Here is an 18,582-nt window from a genome sequence, read left to right as displayed (position 1 = left end):
CCAACAGACTGGAGGACTCTCTCTAGGTGTCAACATTTCAAAGAAGAATGAAACATAGGAGCTTTGAGGCATTTCTAGGTCATATAAGCTAGAGACACATGGCAGCTATCTGGACCTGGAGAGATTTTATTTATTTTCCCAAAAGGGTGAGAACCCAGAATCCTATACATCCTGTCTCCAATAAGCAAAGGTTTTTCTCTCTTTTCGTTAAGAGTGTGGAAGGGAGCTGCCTCTTTCTCTTGTATGTAAGCAAAGACAATCCATTCTCTCCCATTCCAGACTTGTGATGGAGACTTTTGAAGTGTGTCTGCATAAGACAACTGACCTAGCTTTTGTTGTGTCCCTCCAGGAGTAAGAATTGGGGTGTGGGGAACCACACAATCAGTATTTGCTTTTTAAGTGAATAATGATAATCTGTCTCTGATCTAAATATCACATATTCACATTCAGGATAAAATGAATAAAGATGAGTATTAAAAACTCAATAGAGAGCAAGAAATCATGCCCATTCATGTAACTCTGGTATGAGAGTACTTGTTTTCACCCAGAAAGAATGTATTGCAAAACAAGACAGAAGGGTTGCGGTTGACTCATGAGGAACTCTACCATCCAGGGACATGCAGAGGAACAGAAACTCAAGGAAGACACAGAGACAGGACAGCCCAGAGATATGACTGTAAGACAGAAGAGATGGTGCCATGGAAGCCAGGAAATTATTTCAGGAAGGTTAAGTGGTCAAAACTGTCTGGTGCTTTCAGAGATGCAAGAACTGACATCTAAGCATAAGAAGGGATTGAACCCAACACACTAGTGGTTCTACATCCTGTTTCTAGGCTCTCTAATGAAAAACCTGATTATTACCTTACTTGGTGTAGTGGACCTGAATTGATAATTCTGTTAACTCTGGCCAGGGGAGTAAATTTGTGACTTTGGGATGAAGTCTTTTTGTACAAGTTGTATTTGTATAGGTTTTGTTTCAATGTTTGTTAAGATGTTTACATGCCTAGGGAACTCGATCTACTAAATTTGTGTCTGGTTTATTAGATGTATAAAAGTCTTCTTAAAATGTGTTTAGGAAGAATAGTTTAAGTATTCAAGTGTGCCTTATTAAAGTTGGAGTGCAGCAGAATCAGGTAAACTAATCTTGTTATTGTCCTTTGAAAGGTCTATGGGAATGTAAGAAGTATTTAACTTTCATTTAACAGAGTAACTTAAAAGCCAATTTAAAAAGTGGTGGACTACCATCAAATGTGTGAAAATAAGGAACAAATTTGATTTAAATCAAAGGTGTCATAAAAACCTATAGCACTTGTTAGGCTGGAGAAAGGAAAAACAAGGACATGCAAACAGAACACAGACATGCCGTAGGGGGAGAACAGACCAGACCCCAAAGTCTGTGCCATATATGGAAAGGGGACAGCTCTCCCTGAATTTCATCCTGATGTGCCAACTAAGACCCAGATGTCAGCCTCCTCCCTCTTGGAAGGAAAAAAAGTTTCTAGTTGTCTATTTTGTCACCTTTAGCCAATCATACCTCTCCACACCCCCTAAGATAGCTTGCCCACTCCTCCCCCTCCTAATCCCTTATAAGCCCCCCACTTCCCCAACCGGGTGTGGCTTCTCTGGCCTGTGACAAGAAGGCCACAGAACCTCACCTGGGGGTATTTAAATAAATTACCTGGCCCTTTGTTGCCTCTCTTTGCCTGCTTATTTCGGCTAGAATTTATCTTACATATGGTGCCGAAACGCGGGAAGGAGCGTGAGTGCAGGGCCCTGACTGGCCACCGGCGGCCCCGCCCCCTCCTTCCCCAACCCGGGACCTCAGCCTGCTCTCCGCTGCGTGGACTATTTTCTGGTGAGTCCCTCAGTTTCCCCCGGTCTGCTTCCCTTCCTAACTCCATTTCACCTGGTCCATCCGAAATCATAGCTACGTCCAGGTCTTGGGTATTCAGCCCATCTGTTGAGAGTATCCGGGATACTCGCCCCTAGCCCTGCAGTGCAGGAGACGTCCCTCACCCAGGCTCCCAGGCTGTCTCCCCTGACTTGGTGCACTTGGGACGCTGGGCGCTCCTCAGCAGGATTTATTTTTGGGAAGTGGGCACAGACATGGGGAACCAGTCCTCAAAAGCAGAGGCTCAGACCCCACTGCGGTGTCTCATTTCTAATCTGGCTACTCTATATTTGTCCCAGGAAGTTCACAAACGGAAGCTAGTCTTCCTTTGCTCTGAGGCAGGGCCTCAGTATCCCTTGGACAACCAATCTTGCTGGCCCCCTGAGGGAACTTTTGATTTTAGCCTCTTCACCCACTTAACTAATTATTGCCACCAGAGCGGAAAGTAGAATGAAATCCCATATGTGCAGGCTTTTTGGACTTTGCACTCCTGTCAAGACCTTTATGTTAAGTGTTCAATGACTCAGTTTCTCCTGGCCCTATCTCCAGTTAAAGATTGTCAGCCTCTTACTCTGCCCGGTCCTTCCTTTTCAGATCCGCCAGAAAACCTCAGTCGCCCATCTCCCTCAGCTCGCAATCCCCTCCCCCTCTCTCCACCACCATCTCTAAGTCCTTTGTCTTCACACGTGTTGCCTCCATCTTAAAGTCTGCATTCTCAACCATGCCGTTGTCCTGCTCTCCTCTTCCAGTGGCTGCACCACCCCCTCCCCCTCTCCTTCCACCTTCACCACCCTCTTCCCCCACCAGAACACGCCCCTCTTGTCCTCTAGTTCCAGAAGACACAGACAAAAAGCTGAAAAGAGAGAGGACAATTGGATATCTGACTCAAGTCTTCGTATCCGTTTGTCTATCTGTGTATATGTTTTTATGAAAAAAGTGTTGCTGACTGTAGTCGTTGTATCTCAGTTTGTACGTTTGTGTGTCTAAGTGTATAAATGAAAAATAGTTTATTTAAAAACAAGCACTTGTGAAGATTGAGCATTCTGGAACTTCCAGAGAATCTAGTAAAAAATGTTAAGCATTAATGCTAATTTGAGTTTAGCTGAGGCCGGCATGTCCTTGTTGTTATCAGCTGCCTAAGTTTACCTAAGGTCATTTAAGTCAATGTTATCTGCTAAATCTTTTAAGAATAAAATTCTTGAAGGCTTGGCTTTGTCTAACATTCAGTAAAGGTTTTGTAAGTAATTTAGCATAGTTGCTAAAAATAAGTAAACAAGCCTAGCAAATAAATAACTTAATAATAATACTGTATTAATGTGTAACAGTATATATATATATGCAAACAGCCTGAGAATTTTTGTAGTAACCAAAATTCTTAAAGTTTGCTAAGTTATATAGACATATTTTGTGCCTAATAAGAAATTGTGCTATAAAGCACATTTCCAAAAATGATAATATACGTTCATAAGTGTATCAATCTGAAAAATGCTAGTGTAACAGTTTACACTAGCCTATTTTTCAGTGTTCACTGAGAGTTAAAGTAATAGTTTTAAGTTCTAATCAAAACTACTTAAAGTATTAAGGAAAACATTTCTGCATGTTAAAAATATGTCTATAAGAAAGTTGTAAAAAGTTTGTAAAAGAATTTAATATAGTCATGCTATATAAAATTAAATCAAATGAGTCTCAGTATCAAGTACACAGCAAAATTAGAATTTTGTTTTCAGTTAAAAAAACAAAGTTTTCTTAACTGTTAGTCTGCTCTTAATATTGAAAGATTGCAGAAAGTTCTTCTAATTGTTTTATCAAAGCAGTTTCTTATGCTTAAAGTCTCAGTGAGTTTTGGAGTCTTTAAGAAAATGAGATCTTAATATTAAAAAGACTAAAAGCTAAACTTTGATAACAACTGTGTAACCTTCTTTATTTGCCTTTGAAGTACTTTGTTGTCATTCTAGTTAATTAGATAAGTATTGCTTCATAGCAACCTATGGTCCTATTTAAGCAAGTGCCTTAACACTTTTAACAACTTCCCAAAATCAAATTTAAAAAAGTGCTTTTGCCTCTAGATAACTCTGATATTTTCCAGAGAGCCCCTGGAACATGTCAGAAAAACTTTTTATCATTGGAGAAAGTATTTGGCTAATTTGGCTTATTTATCTGATATATAATTACCTGCTTAATTGCCTGGAGGGCACTGTCAAAAGGAATGATGCTAAACTTTGTTACTGAATGTTTTGTGTTACAGAAATATCCAAATTTCTTTATAACAACTGTCTTACAGTAAGCTCTCATCAGATCTTTAACCATTGTCATTTGTAAGTCTTCTGTCATCTATACTCACTGTTTTATTACTCCTAAACTAGTAAAAAACTAGATTTCAGCAGAACAGGTATTAGTAACCTAAGATTAAGTAAACTAAGGAAGATGATTTTGTGGCTTTTTGTTTCAAATATTGCTGATAAAGTGTTTTAAGCTTTTTCTCTTAAGCTGACAACAGTTTACCAATCTTTATAAGCAGAATTGAAACTTTATCTTTCTCTCTACCTGATCCCTCCAGAATTTAAAAACTCTCAGTGACTATTTTTATATTTCATGGCAGTATGTTTATTTGCATAAGTTCAATAAGAACCTGCTTTCCTTGTAAGAGGACCAATTAAAAACACTGGTTATACTACCAAGGCATTGACTGGAATGTCATACCTGAGAGACATGTGTGTAAGCTTAGATATCAACAGCTTTAAGGAACTAAGGTTGACTTTATAGAGCCAACAAAGCCCCTTAGAAGAACTGGCCTGGTACCTTGCTTACAGGGTTCCCAGCAGCCTTACCAGGTGAGTAAGGAAGGTCACTTCCTGACAAGTGCAGGAACCTCGTGATGTCTTAACCTCGAGAAGAGAGGAATTCACCCAAATCTACAAGTACTGCAGGCAAAACCTGAGGGCAAGTCTTACTTGGCTTTCTGGCCTAGAGAGGCCTTTAAAAGTTCAATCTGAAATTCCTTACAAAAAGTTCTAGCAAAGCATATTTAAAAGAGCCTGTGTAATCAATTGCTCTTCTTGCTGCACTTATGCAAATAATCAAGCCAACTGTTAATTATTTTCTTAATCTAGCTACTTCTAATAAAAATAAGGGTAATTTTAGATAAAAGTATTGTTTCAATAATGCAGTCTTATCTATACTAAATCCTAATACTAGTCATTGAGATGTAAACTCGATTCAGAATTCCAGTGCCCCATAATAGCCTGGCTGATGCCCTTACTGGGCCCCTTAATAACAGTTTGTGGTTTACTCTTAGTTGCCCCTTGTGTCCTCAGGTTCCTCCAACAGTAGCTAACCCAGATGACCCAAGTCACCACCAACCAGATGTTACTTCACCGTTACGCACCTCCTCCCACTGAACCCCCTCCTTCGGCCTAATACCAGCCTCAAATCCCCACGACGTCCCTTGTCAGCTGGAAGTAGCCAGATTGAGTCGTCGCCCATTATGACCAAAAGGGTGGAATGTTAGGCTGGAGAAAGGAAAAACAAGGACATGAAAACAGAACAGACAGATTCCGTAGGGGGAGAACAGACCAGACCCCAAAGTCTGTGCTGTATATGGAAAGGGGACAGCTCTCCCTGAATTTCATCCTGATGTGCCAACTAAGACCCGGATGTCAGCCTCCTCCCTCTTGGAAGGAAAAAAGTTTCTAGTTGTCTATTATGTCACCTTTAGCCAATAATACCTCTCCACACCCTCTAGGATAGCTTGCCCACTCCTCCCCCTCCTAATCCCTTATAAGCCCCTCCACCTCCCTAACTGGGTGTGACTTCTCTGGCCTGTGACAAGAAGGCCACAGAACCTCACCCGTGGGTATTTAAATAAATTGCCTGGCCCTTTGTTGCCTCTCTTTGCCTGCTTATTTCAGCTAGAATTTATCTTACATCACTTAGTGACAATAATAGGGAAGATTAAAAAAAAACAAATATTTCTGTATCTAATTTGCTCCAGGTCTTTCCTTTCTCTAAGTCTGTAAAATTGAGAATGGTATAAAATTGGAAAAGGACAAGATTATCTTACCCTTGCAAAAAAACCAAAGCTTCTGATCCTGGGATGGAGCAATTATGAGAATCTTCACATTGTTTTTCTAAGCTATACAATACATGATCCGGTCTATACATCCTTGGAAACATTTTCTAAAAGATCATTGAAAACACCTGCAGTTGAAACTAGTTATTCATTTCACTACTGTTTTAGTTTTAAATACTGCTTTGATTTTGTACTGCATTACCAGGTAAAACAGATGGGTATTTGTTAGTTTTGTGGTAATCAAAATTCTAGTTAGAAGGATAATTGATATCAACCATGAAGTGATTCAACAGGTTGATGAGACACACCAGGATTTTTAAAAAAGAAGAAAATGTGTGTAATCATGGAGCTGACAAGCCCTGAACATATAAGTTTCACAGCAGGTTGCAGAAATTCCTGTGATCATGGAGATGATGTGAATCACAAGGCCAAACTAAAGGACAAAAATAATTTCGAGCCAATATTATAAGTTGCAGGAAATAAATGTATTTGATCAAATACCAGTGAAAGGGTGTGGGTTCAAAAAGTAATTGACATGCTAGGCATGAGCTTCCTCTAAGGAAGCTGAAGAAAAACTTAATACATTTAACACTCATTAACGTGTGACTGAGCGTTCCTTTCTTTCACATAGCCATGTCCCCAGTTCTTCGCATAGCCCCCCGCTGTTAGACAAGCTCACTAGTGATCATTTAAGATTTTTTAAAGATAAAAGGCAATACCTTCCATCATCATTGTTTTTCTGTATATTCAAAATCAAAATACCTAAGCTAGTTTTAAATTTGAAATCCTCTTTTCTGTCATTAAGGAAACATCTGAGTGGCTACTGTGTGATAGACAATATGCTAAGCACAGGGAATACAAGATGATTAGGATATTTACCTCTTATGAGCTTGATGTCAAGTTAGAAAGATGTTTGGATAAAATCACAATGCATCATAATTGCCATAGTAAAATATCCAAACTTCTTTAGAAACAAAGACATACGATGAAAGCTACTTGCATGATGGGGGGTGTTGAAACTGATGTCTGAGCTGGGTCTTGGTAAATGTGAAAGTTTGCCACATAGAGAGGAGAGGTAGAAGCACAGTCCAGGTGGAGGGCCGGAGGAGCAGCACCACAGGCACAGAAACAGAAGGTAGGGAGGTGTGTTCAGACTTCTCAGCCAGCGAGTGGTTGGCGACAGAATTCATGGGAAAAGTAGCAAATATTGGGGTGAAGAAACAGGCGGGTGCCAGGTTCTGGAGGACCTTACGTACCTATAAGAAATGGGGAGCCATTTAAGCATTTTCAGTAAAGTCAGGGAGAACAATGAGATTATTATAATATAAGTGAGAAATTAGGCCTTGAATTTAAGGGGCAGAGGGGACAGGGAAAAGAACAATAGGACAGGACTTTGATCATTTCTACATGATGAGGAAGGAAACCATTCTGCAACGTGATGATCTCTTTCCCTCAAGGTCAGCGCTCTGGCACGGGGGAGGCTGAAAGGACAAGTACAAGTAGGACGTGTAAACAAAGTGGTGGAGGAAAACAGGCTCCAAATGTAAGCACCTGTATGCTTAAGCTTTATTAGAAGAAGAATAATGTAATACTGAGGGTATAAAAATTACTTTATTTCAAATGCCAAAATATAAAAACCACTTGCGTATAAAATTTTAGGGTACTGAGGAATCAAAACTTTAAGTTCCAGCTTTAGCTCCTTATAAGTGTACTTAAATTTGAGACAAATTCATAGACATAAAGAGGATTATGGTTCTAAAAAATTAAGATTCAGGAGAAAATAAAACATTCTGTCTCTGATAAAAGCACAGAACCATAGTGCCATAGGCTTCCCAACACCATCTCCATTCCAAAAGGTCAGTAGGAGATCATCACAGGAGTCTCACTGACGGTAGTGACAGGGAAATGGCCAGGTAACCCATTCCCAATCAGTGAGACGGGAGGAGGCATGAGGAGAGATTTGCCAAGAGAACCTCTGAGAAAGGGCTCTTCAAGTCTGTGAAGGAGACAGAAAAAGTTGCTCATCTTTCTCCAGCTTCTGCTGGGATTGAATGGGTCCATGGAATAACCATAGCCATTGAGCCACCCTGAGAACAGAGCTGGAAATGGAGCCAATGCTAAAGGTGACAGAGCAGAGAGATGGAAAGAAGCTGGTTCCTTGGTGACATGCTGAGGTGTGGAGCCCACTCTGCTTGAACTTCTTGTTATGTGGGATTATAAATGTCTCCTGGTTTAAACCATATGAATCAGGGTTTTCTGCTCTTTGCAGCCAAAAGTTTCCCAACTAAAAGAGCTAAAGGTAAATTAAATGTAAACTTGAATATATGGTTATAATGTATTGAATTAAATTTTCTCCTCTTGGTAAATCACTTAATTTTTTTTACTTCATTTGAAGTTTACATAATCCCTTCCCTCGGAATTGTCATTAATTTTTTATACTATCACATCTAACCATCTGTCCTCTCACACAGCACTGCTGACAAAGACAGAACAGAGAGAAGAGGAGCAACATCTGAATCTAGCTGTCTGTAAGGTGCAGAGAGACTCTCTCTCTTTTATAGTCAATTACAGCTTTTTCTAGGGGGAGCCCATAGGGACAGCATATAGAGTAAAGAATTTGACAATCTTCTAATAGCTGTTTTTAAAAATAAAAACAGCTAAGCACTTTCTGTGTATCCTTTCCTTTCTTGCCTCAGGGCTGTAATGTGGGCATTCATATACCTTTCAAATAACTTAAATAAAAATCGCACATGCACAAGACTGCGCATAGTGTTGGACACAAGGTATTATTAGCAGTGGTCTACTTAGAACAAAATGTGGTGCTAAATCTAGCACTCAGCATGTTCCAGTGTCTCTAAAGTTCCCAGTAGTTGATCTGTGATGTATCTGCTTGCCTTCCTATAGCTTGAGCTTTGTTTTCTTCTTATTGATATGCTTGGAAAATTCAATCTCAAGGCTAGTGTAAGACTTTCACTCTCAGATGCAAGCAGCAACTTTGGCATTTCTTATCACAAAAAACCCATATGAGAAAGCTGGCAAGCCCAGTGAACTTCCTGGGCGGAGAGGTTTTTCTGTCAGAGCTGGCAGGGTTTGATCATCCACCATCTTCAGAGTTTGACCATTCAGTTGGACAGATCTGGAAAAGAGTGACATCCAAATTAGCCACATTGTGCATACTCCACCTACTCTGTAAAAGTTGTGATATCTTTTTAAGACCAAAAAAATGTTCTGGGGCAGTTTATATTATATAACCTGCATTTCAATACTGTATTAGTTAGGTTTGATCTTTAAGCTACATGGCAAGTGTTTAGTAACAGAGACCATTTGGCCTGCAAAGCCTGAAATATTTACTATCTGGTTCTTTACAGAAAATGGAACACACACAGTCTATATTAGGCAATATGATGGAGGTATACAAAGGATAAACATGATATAACTTCTGGATTTGTGGCAATTTTATTTAATAGTAAATAATTGAAAACATATATAAAGCAAAGAGATATGTAGAATGGAATGTAAATTTCATGAATTTAACATAAAAAATGACAACCAATGGAAGCCCCCACTTGTAGCTATGCCCATAAACCCTGAAGCCCCTCAGGAGTTTGCATCCCTTTTGTTTAGATTGTTAAGATATTTTGATAGAATGTATATTGCTGTGATGGCACAAAAAATTTTGTTTGGCTAAACCACAGATTCCAAAATATTAAATTTTTGCATTTCATTGTTGGAATGCAAATTTAAAACTGAGTCAAAAAATGGAAGAAAAACTTAATGACAAGTGTTCTTATGCATATTATTATTTAAATCAAATCAATACATGCTCACAGCAACAAATCCAGTACACACAGAACTTACAAAAGAAAGCTTTAGTCTGCTTCTAGCTCTACTGATAGTTACTTCCATAATTCTAAATGATGCTTATATCTTTATCTCAAATGATTTTTATATTATGAAAACTTAGTAATATGAAAAAAGTTTTTTGTTGAAAATTCATAAGATTAAATGCCAGTTATATCTATGTCATATATGTAATATATAGGACACTTAAAAGAGTGCCTTGCATATAGTAAGCACTGTAAAAAGTATTATCTATCGTTATCATTCTGATCAGTAAATTGAACAAAAGTAACCTGTTAATTCATCATAACCATTTTTAATATTTTGATGTGTATTCTTTCATCATGTTTCTATATATGCATATACACACATTTTTACTTAAACAAAATGAGCATATAGTACATAGTCTCTTAAAACTTGATTCTTTTTCCCTTAACACATCTTAACATTAATTCGCTCACACCATTAAACTTTCATCCATGACACCATTTTCATGGCTGCACAGGATTCTGTTGTGTGAGTACATTAGTTTATGTACTTAAATGTCTACTGTTAGATATTTCATTGTTTCCAATGTAGGGTTATTATAAAGTTTTCATTTTTTAAAGCTCTATGAAACTCTATCCTCACTAGGTATCAATGAGCAGAAAAACTGGTTTCCACTGAATCTTGGTCAGATGCCCAGCTCTGGGCTCCATACCTAAAGATTTAGTAGGATAACCATGATCGTGCTGGAGGCCCACAAGCCTACAGTGCAGTGCATTCAGTTCAGGTGCACCCGAGTTTTGTTTTCTAGCACTAATATCACTATAAAGTCTTAGATGGGGTGGAGGAGGAAATGCCATAACTATCATCAGGAAACCACAAACAAAAATAGGTCTTGAAAACATTTCTAAATGACATTAGTAAGAGCTGTTCTGCATGAAATTGAGCACCAGTAACAAGAGTACACAAAAAATTTCAGAGATGCTTTAGGAGGGGGCACAGAGTTTAAAGTCAATCTCATTGTAAATTAATACTGCTGTAGGTTAAGATAATGAAACATGGGTGAGATAACATGTAATACGATCTGGCTATATTGTGTAATGAGATATAAATATAGCTAAAATGATGCTATCAGTATATAGTTTGTAAGCTTAAAGCATGCTGATTATTTCCCTATCAGGCTGGGCAATGATGGTAGAGTTTTATCTGAGGGTAATATCCTGCTTTGTATTTTGAAGTTGGTAACATGATAACAAGAAATAGAAGACATGCTTGTCATGTTTCAGATGAAACAGCTAGAAGGAATGAGGAAGCAACAGATTTGGCAGAATTGGAAATGCTGGGCAAAAGTTGTCTCAGATAAATGTAAAATACTGCCTTCATATTAAAATAGATATTCACTCAAATATTTACTAAATACTATGCAAGACCTTCTATAGGTGCTACACAAGCTGTACAAATAAAAAATAATTTTAAAAAGATTATCACTGTTTAACACTCTGAGGTCATTAGCATGAGCAGATGTGCAGACTGTGCACTCATCAAATTTATCTGGGATATGCATGCAGCATTTTAAAGAGAGAAAACCATAAGTAACATATACTCGTCAGAGAGAACTTAGGGCAGTAAACATCCATAACTTCATCAATTTTCCAATTATAAAGCATGAAATGTGTGATCACAGTGCAACAGTGTCTGATAAATACAGCAAAGAGAAGAATCATTGAACAAATTGGGCATATTTAGCCTGGAGAGAATGTAATCCACCTGTCCTTCAAATATTTAAGAGTTATTCTGGGGAAAACAAGGTATTTGGCATTGCACATGAACAAAATGTAGCAGACTCAAATGCCCATAAGGGCCAAGGAAGTTATGCATGTACCTGCAGTAGGACCAGCATAAGAGAACAGTGTCATGGATGGACTGAGCAGAAGTAAAAAGCTGAATGACCTGTCTAAAATAACCTCAATTCAATTCCATCTAATTTGGTAAACAAGCCCAGAGTTGCCAGAGTTTCCAATTTTAAAGAAAATCTGCAAGTCCAGATGGCTTAGTAGTTTCAGTTCTTAAATGTTGACAACTAATTAAAAATAAAAACAGAGTTCATGCCAAACTCCCCTATGAGAGAGACACAGAGACATAGAGGTACAGAGAGAGGAGGGATGTGGAGAAAAGGGAACCCATTTGCAATGTTGGTGGGACTGCAAATAGGAGCAGCCATACAGCTACTATGGAAAGCAGTATAGAGGGTCCTCAAAAAGACTAAAAACTGAACTACTATATGTCCCAGCAATTCCACTTCTGGGTATCCACCCAAAGAAAACAAAATCACTAATCTGAAAAGATATTCGCCTTCTATGTTTATTGCTACCTTATATATAATAGCCAAGATATGAAAGCAACCTAAGTGTCTGTCAATAGATAAATGGATAAAGAAGATGTGGTACATACACACAATGAAATATTACTCAGCCATAAAAAATAAAGAAATCTTGCCATTTGGGAGAATATGGATGGACCTTGAGGGTATTTTACTAACTGAAACAAGTCAGAGAAAGACAAATTTTATATGATTTCACTTATAATTGGAATCTAAAAAACAAAACAAAACTGAAATAGACTTATAAACAGAGAGAACAGACTGGTGGTTGCCACAGGGAGTGGTGGGGAATGGGTGACACAGGTGAAGAGTGAAAAAAAATTAGAATGCTTGATATCCTGATCTGGGCAATGGTTACATGAGTGTATATGTATGTTAAAATTAATCAAGTTGCACACTAATATTTGTGCATTTTATTGTATGTACCACAATATAAAAAGTTTAAAAAATAGCTCAGTGAAATAAGCCAGGTGGAGAAAGACAAGTATCAAATGATTTCACTCATCTGTGGAGTATAAGAACAAAGAAAAAACTGAAGGAAAGAGGAGAGGATTAAAGATGGTGGCGTGAGAGGTGAGACAGAGGCTTCCTCCTAGAACCACATACAATCCAAATATATAACTAATACAATTAATCCTGAAAGAGCAACAGGAAAGAGGACTATGCCAGACTGCACACACCTGGAGAAAAGAGCAGACCTCATGGAACAGGATAATGTACCAAAGCCATGGCCTGGCAGGACCCAAGCCCTTCCCCCACCCCAGCTCACTGGTGGGAGGAAGAGAAATGGAGCACGGAGGGAGTGGAGGCCTGGGACTGCTGAATACCTAGCCCTGGAGATCTGCTCTGGGAGCACAAAACTACATTTCATGGTGCTTTCATGATACTCTTGTGATTAGGGGATTGGAAAGCTAAGACAAGCAGAATTCCTAGAAAGACTGAGATTCCAGCTGCTTGTGGAAAGCAGGGATCCATATCCACCTGCTCTGGGACAAAAGAAAGGTGGGCAGTCTGAGAGACCTCCTAACAAGGAAGCCCTTAGCAAGAGGGCTGCTAAGGGGCAAAGACTACACATAGCTTACTGCTCAGGAGAAAGGACAGGTAAACAAAATTGTCTGGGTGCACTCTGCCCAGCATTGTTCCCAGGTTGGGAACATTCTTGATCTTCAGGTGCTCCAGCTCCCTGGCTGGCTACACAGCTCCAAGGACCCCCTCCATGATAGGCAGCCTACTGCGCCTTTCTCCTGGCCGGCCCCACCTGGTTCGCAAACAGGCAAACCCTACCCTGGTGTTAGGCCAGCCAGAGGGAAGATCTGTCTACAGCAACTACAAATGCAAAGCATAGAGGCTTATACCTGTGTTCTCAGCCCACTGGTTCAGGCAGTGGAGACAGGCATAGCAGCCGGAAAACAGGAAACAGCTTTTTCCTCCCCCCAAGCACCAATACCTCTCCTCTGCAACCCCTGACATTGCTTCAGGGGCTGAGCAGCTCCAGAGAGTAGAGCTTCTAGACACTAGAGGATGCCATATACAAATATGAAACACCAAAAGAACCTGGTTCAGAGTAAAACTATTAATACAACACCTGAGAAAGATTTAAATGATATCGACCTCATGAATCTTCCTGAAAGGGAGTTCAAAATAAAAATCATTAATGTGCTCATGGAGGTATGGAAAGATATTCAAGAACTCAGGAATGAATTACAGTTGGAGATCCAATCATTGAAGAGCACAATGGAGGGTATTAAAAGCAGATATGGTGGAGGAGACGAGAAATGAAATAGCAACTAGAGAAGAGGAATACAAAGAAGCTGAGGTACAGAAAGAAAAAAGGATCTCTAAGAATGAAACAATATTGAGAGAACTGTGTGACCAATCAAAATGGAACAATATTCACATTATAGGGGCACCAGAAGAAGAAGAGAGAGAAAAAGGGATAGAAAATGTCTTTGAGGAGGTAATTGCTGAAAAATTCCCCAATATGGGGAAGGAGATAGTTCCTCTGGCCATGGAGGTGCACAGATCTCCCAACATAAGGGACACAAGGAAGAAAACACCAAAACATATAGTAATTAAAATGGCAAAGATCAAGGGTAAGGACAGACTACTAAAAGCAGCCAGAGAGAGAAATAAGATCACATACAAAGGAAAGCCCATCAGGCTATCATCAGACTTCTCAGCAGAAATCTTACAGGCCAGAAGGGAATGGCATGATGTATTTAATTTAATGCAATGAAGCAGAAGGGCCTCAAACCAAGATTCCTTTATCTGGCAAGATTATCAATTAAATTTGAAGGAGGGATTAAACAATTTCCAGATAAGCAAAAGCTGAGAGAATTTACCTCCCATAAACCATCTCTACAGTGTATTTTGGATGGACTGCTATAGATGGAAGTGTTCCTAAAGTTTAATAGCTGTCACCAGAGGTAATAAAACCACAGTAAAGAAAGTAGAACAGCTAATTACTAAGCAAATGAAAAATTAAATTAACTATCCCCAAAGTCAATCAAGGGATAGACAAAGAGTACAGAATATGATAACTAATATATAAAGAGGAGGAGGAAGAAAAAGGAGGAGAAACAGAAAAGAACCTTTAGATTGTGTTTGTAATAGCATATTCAGTGAGTTAAGTTAGACTCTTAGATAGTAAGGAAATTAACCTTGAACCTTTGGTAACCACAAATCTAAAGCCTGCAATGGCAATAAGTACATACCTATTGATAATCACCCTAAATATAAATGGACTGAATGCACCAATCAAAAGACATAGAGTCAATGAATGGATAAAAAAACAAGACCCATCTATATGCTGCCTACAAGAGACTCACTTTAAACCCAAAGACATACACAGACTAAAAGTGAAGGGATGGAAAAAGATATTTCATGCAACTAATAAGGAGAAAAAAGTAGGAGTTGCAGTACTTATATCAGACAAAATAATTTCAAAACAAAGAAAGTTACAAGACACAAAGAAGGACATTACATAACGATAAAAGGGTAATCCAACAAGAAGATATAACCATTATAAGTATCTATGCTCCCAACACAGGAGCACCTACATGTGTGAAACAAATACTAACAGAATTAAAAGGGGAAATAGAATGCAATGCATTAATTCTTGGAGACTTCAACACTGCACTCACTCTGAAGGACAGATCAACCAGACAGAAAATAAGTAAGGACACAGAGGCACTGAACAACACATTAGAACAGATGGACCTAACAGACATCTACAGAACTCTACACCCAAAAGCAGCAGAATACACACTCTTCTCAAGTGCACATGAAACATTTTTAAGAATAGACCATATATGAGGCCACAAAAAGAGCCTCAGTAAATTCAAAAAGATTGAAATTGTACCAACCAGTTTCTCAGACCACAAAGGTATGAAACTAGAAATAAATTATGCAAAGAAAAGGAAAAATCTCACAAACACATGGAGGCTTCACAACACGCTCCTAAATAACCCATGGATCAATGACCAAATAAAAACAGAGATCAAGCAATATATGGAAACAAATGACAACAATAATTCAACACCACAAAATCTGTGGGACGTAGTGAAGGCTGTGCTGAGAAGAAAGTATATTGCAATAAATGCCTACCTCAGGAATGATGAACAATCTCAAATGAGCAGTGTAAACTCACAATTAACAAAACTAGAAAAAGAAGAACAAAGGAGGCCCAAAGTCAGTAGAAGGAGGGACATAATAAAGATTAGAGCAGAAATATATAAATTCAAGAAGAATAAAACAATAGAATCAATGAAAGCAAGAGCTGATTTTTCCAGAAAGTAAACAAAATAGATAACCCCCTAGCCAGACTTATCAAGAAAAAAAGAGAGTCTACTCACATAAACAGAATCAGAAATGAGAAAGGAAAAATCACTATGGATACCACAGAAATACAAAGAATTATTAGAGAATACTATGAAAAATTATATGCTAACAAACTGGATAAACTAGAAGAAATGGACAACTTTCTAGAAAAATACAACCTTCCAAGGCTGACCCAGGAAGAAACAGAAAATCTGACGAGACCAATTACCAGCAATGAAATTGAACTGGTAATCAAAAACCTATCTAAGAACAAAACCCCTGGACCAGATGGCTTTACTACTGAATTTTATCAAACATTTAGTGAAGACCTAATACCCATCTTCCTTAAAGTTTTCTAAATCGTAGAAGAAGGAATATATCCAAACTCATTCTATGAGGCCAGCATCACTCTAATACCAAAACCAGGCAAAGACACCACAAAAAAAGAAAATTACAGACCAATATCCCTGATGAACATAGATGCAAAAATACTGAACAAAATATTAGCAAACCAAATTCAAAAATACATCAAAAAGATCATCCATCATGTTCAAGTAGGATTTATTCCAAGGATGCAAGGACGGTACAACATTAGAAAATCCATCAACATCATCCACCACATCAACAAAAAGAAGGACAAAAACCACATGATCATCTCCATAGATGCTGACAAAGCATTTGTCAACATCCATTCATGATAAAAACTCTCAACAAAATGGGTATAGAGGGCAAGTACCTCAACATAATAAAGGCCATATATGACAAACCCACAGCCAACATCATACTTAACAGCGAGAAGCTGAAAGCTTTTCCTTTAAGATAGGGAACAAGACAAGGATGTCCACTCTCCCCACTTCTATTCAACATAGTACTGGAGGTCCTAGCCATGGCAATCAGACAACAAAAAGAAATAAAAAGCATCCAGATTGGCAAGGAAGAAGTTAAACTGTCCCTGTTTGCAGATGACATGATATTGTACATAAAAAACCCTAAAGAATCCACTCCAAAACTACTAGATCTAATATCTGAATTCAGCAAAGTTGCAGGATATAAAATTAATACACTGAAATCTGTTGCATTCATATACACTGAAGATGAAGTAGCAGAGAGAGAAATCAGGAAAACAATTCCATTCACAGTTGCATCAAAAAGAATAAAATACCTAGGAATAAACCTAACCAAGGAACTGAAATACCTATACTCTGAAAACTACAAGGCACTCATGAGAGATTTTAAAGAAGATACCAATAAATGGAAACACATCCCATGCTCATGGATAGAAAGAATTAATATTATCAAAATGGCCATACTGCCTAAAGCAATCTACAGATTCTATGCAATTCCTATCAAAATACCAGCAGCATTCTTCAATGAACTAGAGAAAATCATTCTAAAATTCATATGGAACCACAAAAGATCCCAAATAGCCAAAGCAATCCTGAGAAGGAAGAATAAAGCAGGGGAAATTATGCTACCCAACTTCAAGCTCTACTACAAAGCCATGGTAATCAAGACAATTTGGTACTGGCACAAGAACAGGCCCATAGACCAATGGAACAGAGTAGAGAGCCCTGATACAAACCCAACCATATATGGTCAATTAATATATGATAAAGGAGCCATGGACATACAATGGGGAAATGACAGCCTCTTCAACAGCTGGTGTTGGCAAAACTGGACAGCTACATGCAAGAGAATGAAACTGGATTATTGTTTAACCCCATACACAAAAGTAAACTCCAAATGGATCAAAGACCTGAATGTAAGTCATGAAACCATAAAACTCTTAGAAGACAACATAGGCAAAAATCTCCTGAATATAAATAAGCATGAGCAACTTCTTCCTGAATGCATCTCCTTGAGCAAGGGAAACAAAACCACAAATGAACTCATGAGACTACACCAAACTAAAAAGTTTCTGTACGGCAAAGGACACCATCAACAGAACAAAAAGGCCTCCTACAGTATGGGAGAATATATTTGTAAATGACATATTCGACGAGGGGTTAAATTCCAAAATATATAAAGAACTCATACACCTCAACACCCAAAAAGGAAATAACCTGATTAAAAAATGGGCAGAGGATATAAAGAAACAGTTCTCCAAAGAAGAGGGCCAACAGACACATGAAAAGATGCTCCTCACCACTAATCATCAGGGAAATGAAAACTAAAACCACAATGAGATATCACCTCACCCCAGTAAGGATGGCCAGCATCGAAAACACTAAGAACAACAAATGCTGGCGAGGATGCGGAGAAAGGGGAACCCTTCTACACTGCTGGTGGGAATGTAAGTTAGTTCAACCATTGTGGAAAGCAATATGGAGGTTCCTCAAAAAACTAAAAATAGAAATACCATTTGACCCGGGATTCCCACTCTTTGGAATTTACCCAAAGAATACAACTTCTCAGATTCAAAAGACATATGCACCCCTATGTTTATTGCAGCACTTTTTACAATAGCCAATATATGGAAGCAACCTAAATGTCCATCAGTAGATGAATGGATTAAGAAGATATGGTACATATACACAATGGAATACTATTCAGCCATTCAGCCATAAGAAAGAAACAAATCCTACCATTTGCAACAAC

At 38.4% G+C, this 18,582-nt stretch overlaps 1 protein-coding gene across 3 annotated transcripts in view; it reads right to left on the bottom strand.

Moving 5' to 3' along the window:
* Positions 1-6,423: 6,423 nt before the first annotated feature.
* The window catches only part of HPSE (heparanase), a 40,706-nt gene continuing 28,547 nt past the window's right edge, over positions 6,424-18,582 (bottom strand). For all 3 annotated transcript variants that reach the window (XM_073237372.1, XM_037021188.2, XM_037021189.2), the window contains one exon: positions 6,424-9,096. In XM_073237372.1, coding sequence (XP_073093473.1) covers positions 8,937-9,096 — 160 coding nt within the window. In that variant the 3' untranslated portion in view covers positions 6,424-8,936. The remainder of the gene's footprint in view (positions 9,097-18,582) is intronic.

The sequence above is a fragment of the Manis javanica genome, chromosome 5 (assembly GCF_040802235.1).
Source record: "Manis javanica isolate MJ-LG chromosome 5, MJ_LKY, whole genome shotgun sequence".
In the NCBI taxonomy this organism is placed as follows: Eukaryota; Metazoa; Chordata; class Mammalia; order Pholidota; family Manidae; genus Manis; species Manis javanica.
The sequence above is the reverse complement of the archived record's forward strand: the minus strand, read 5'-3'. Positions and strand labels throughout refer to the sequence as shown.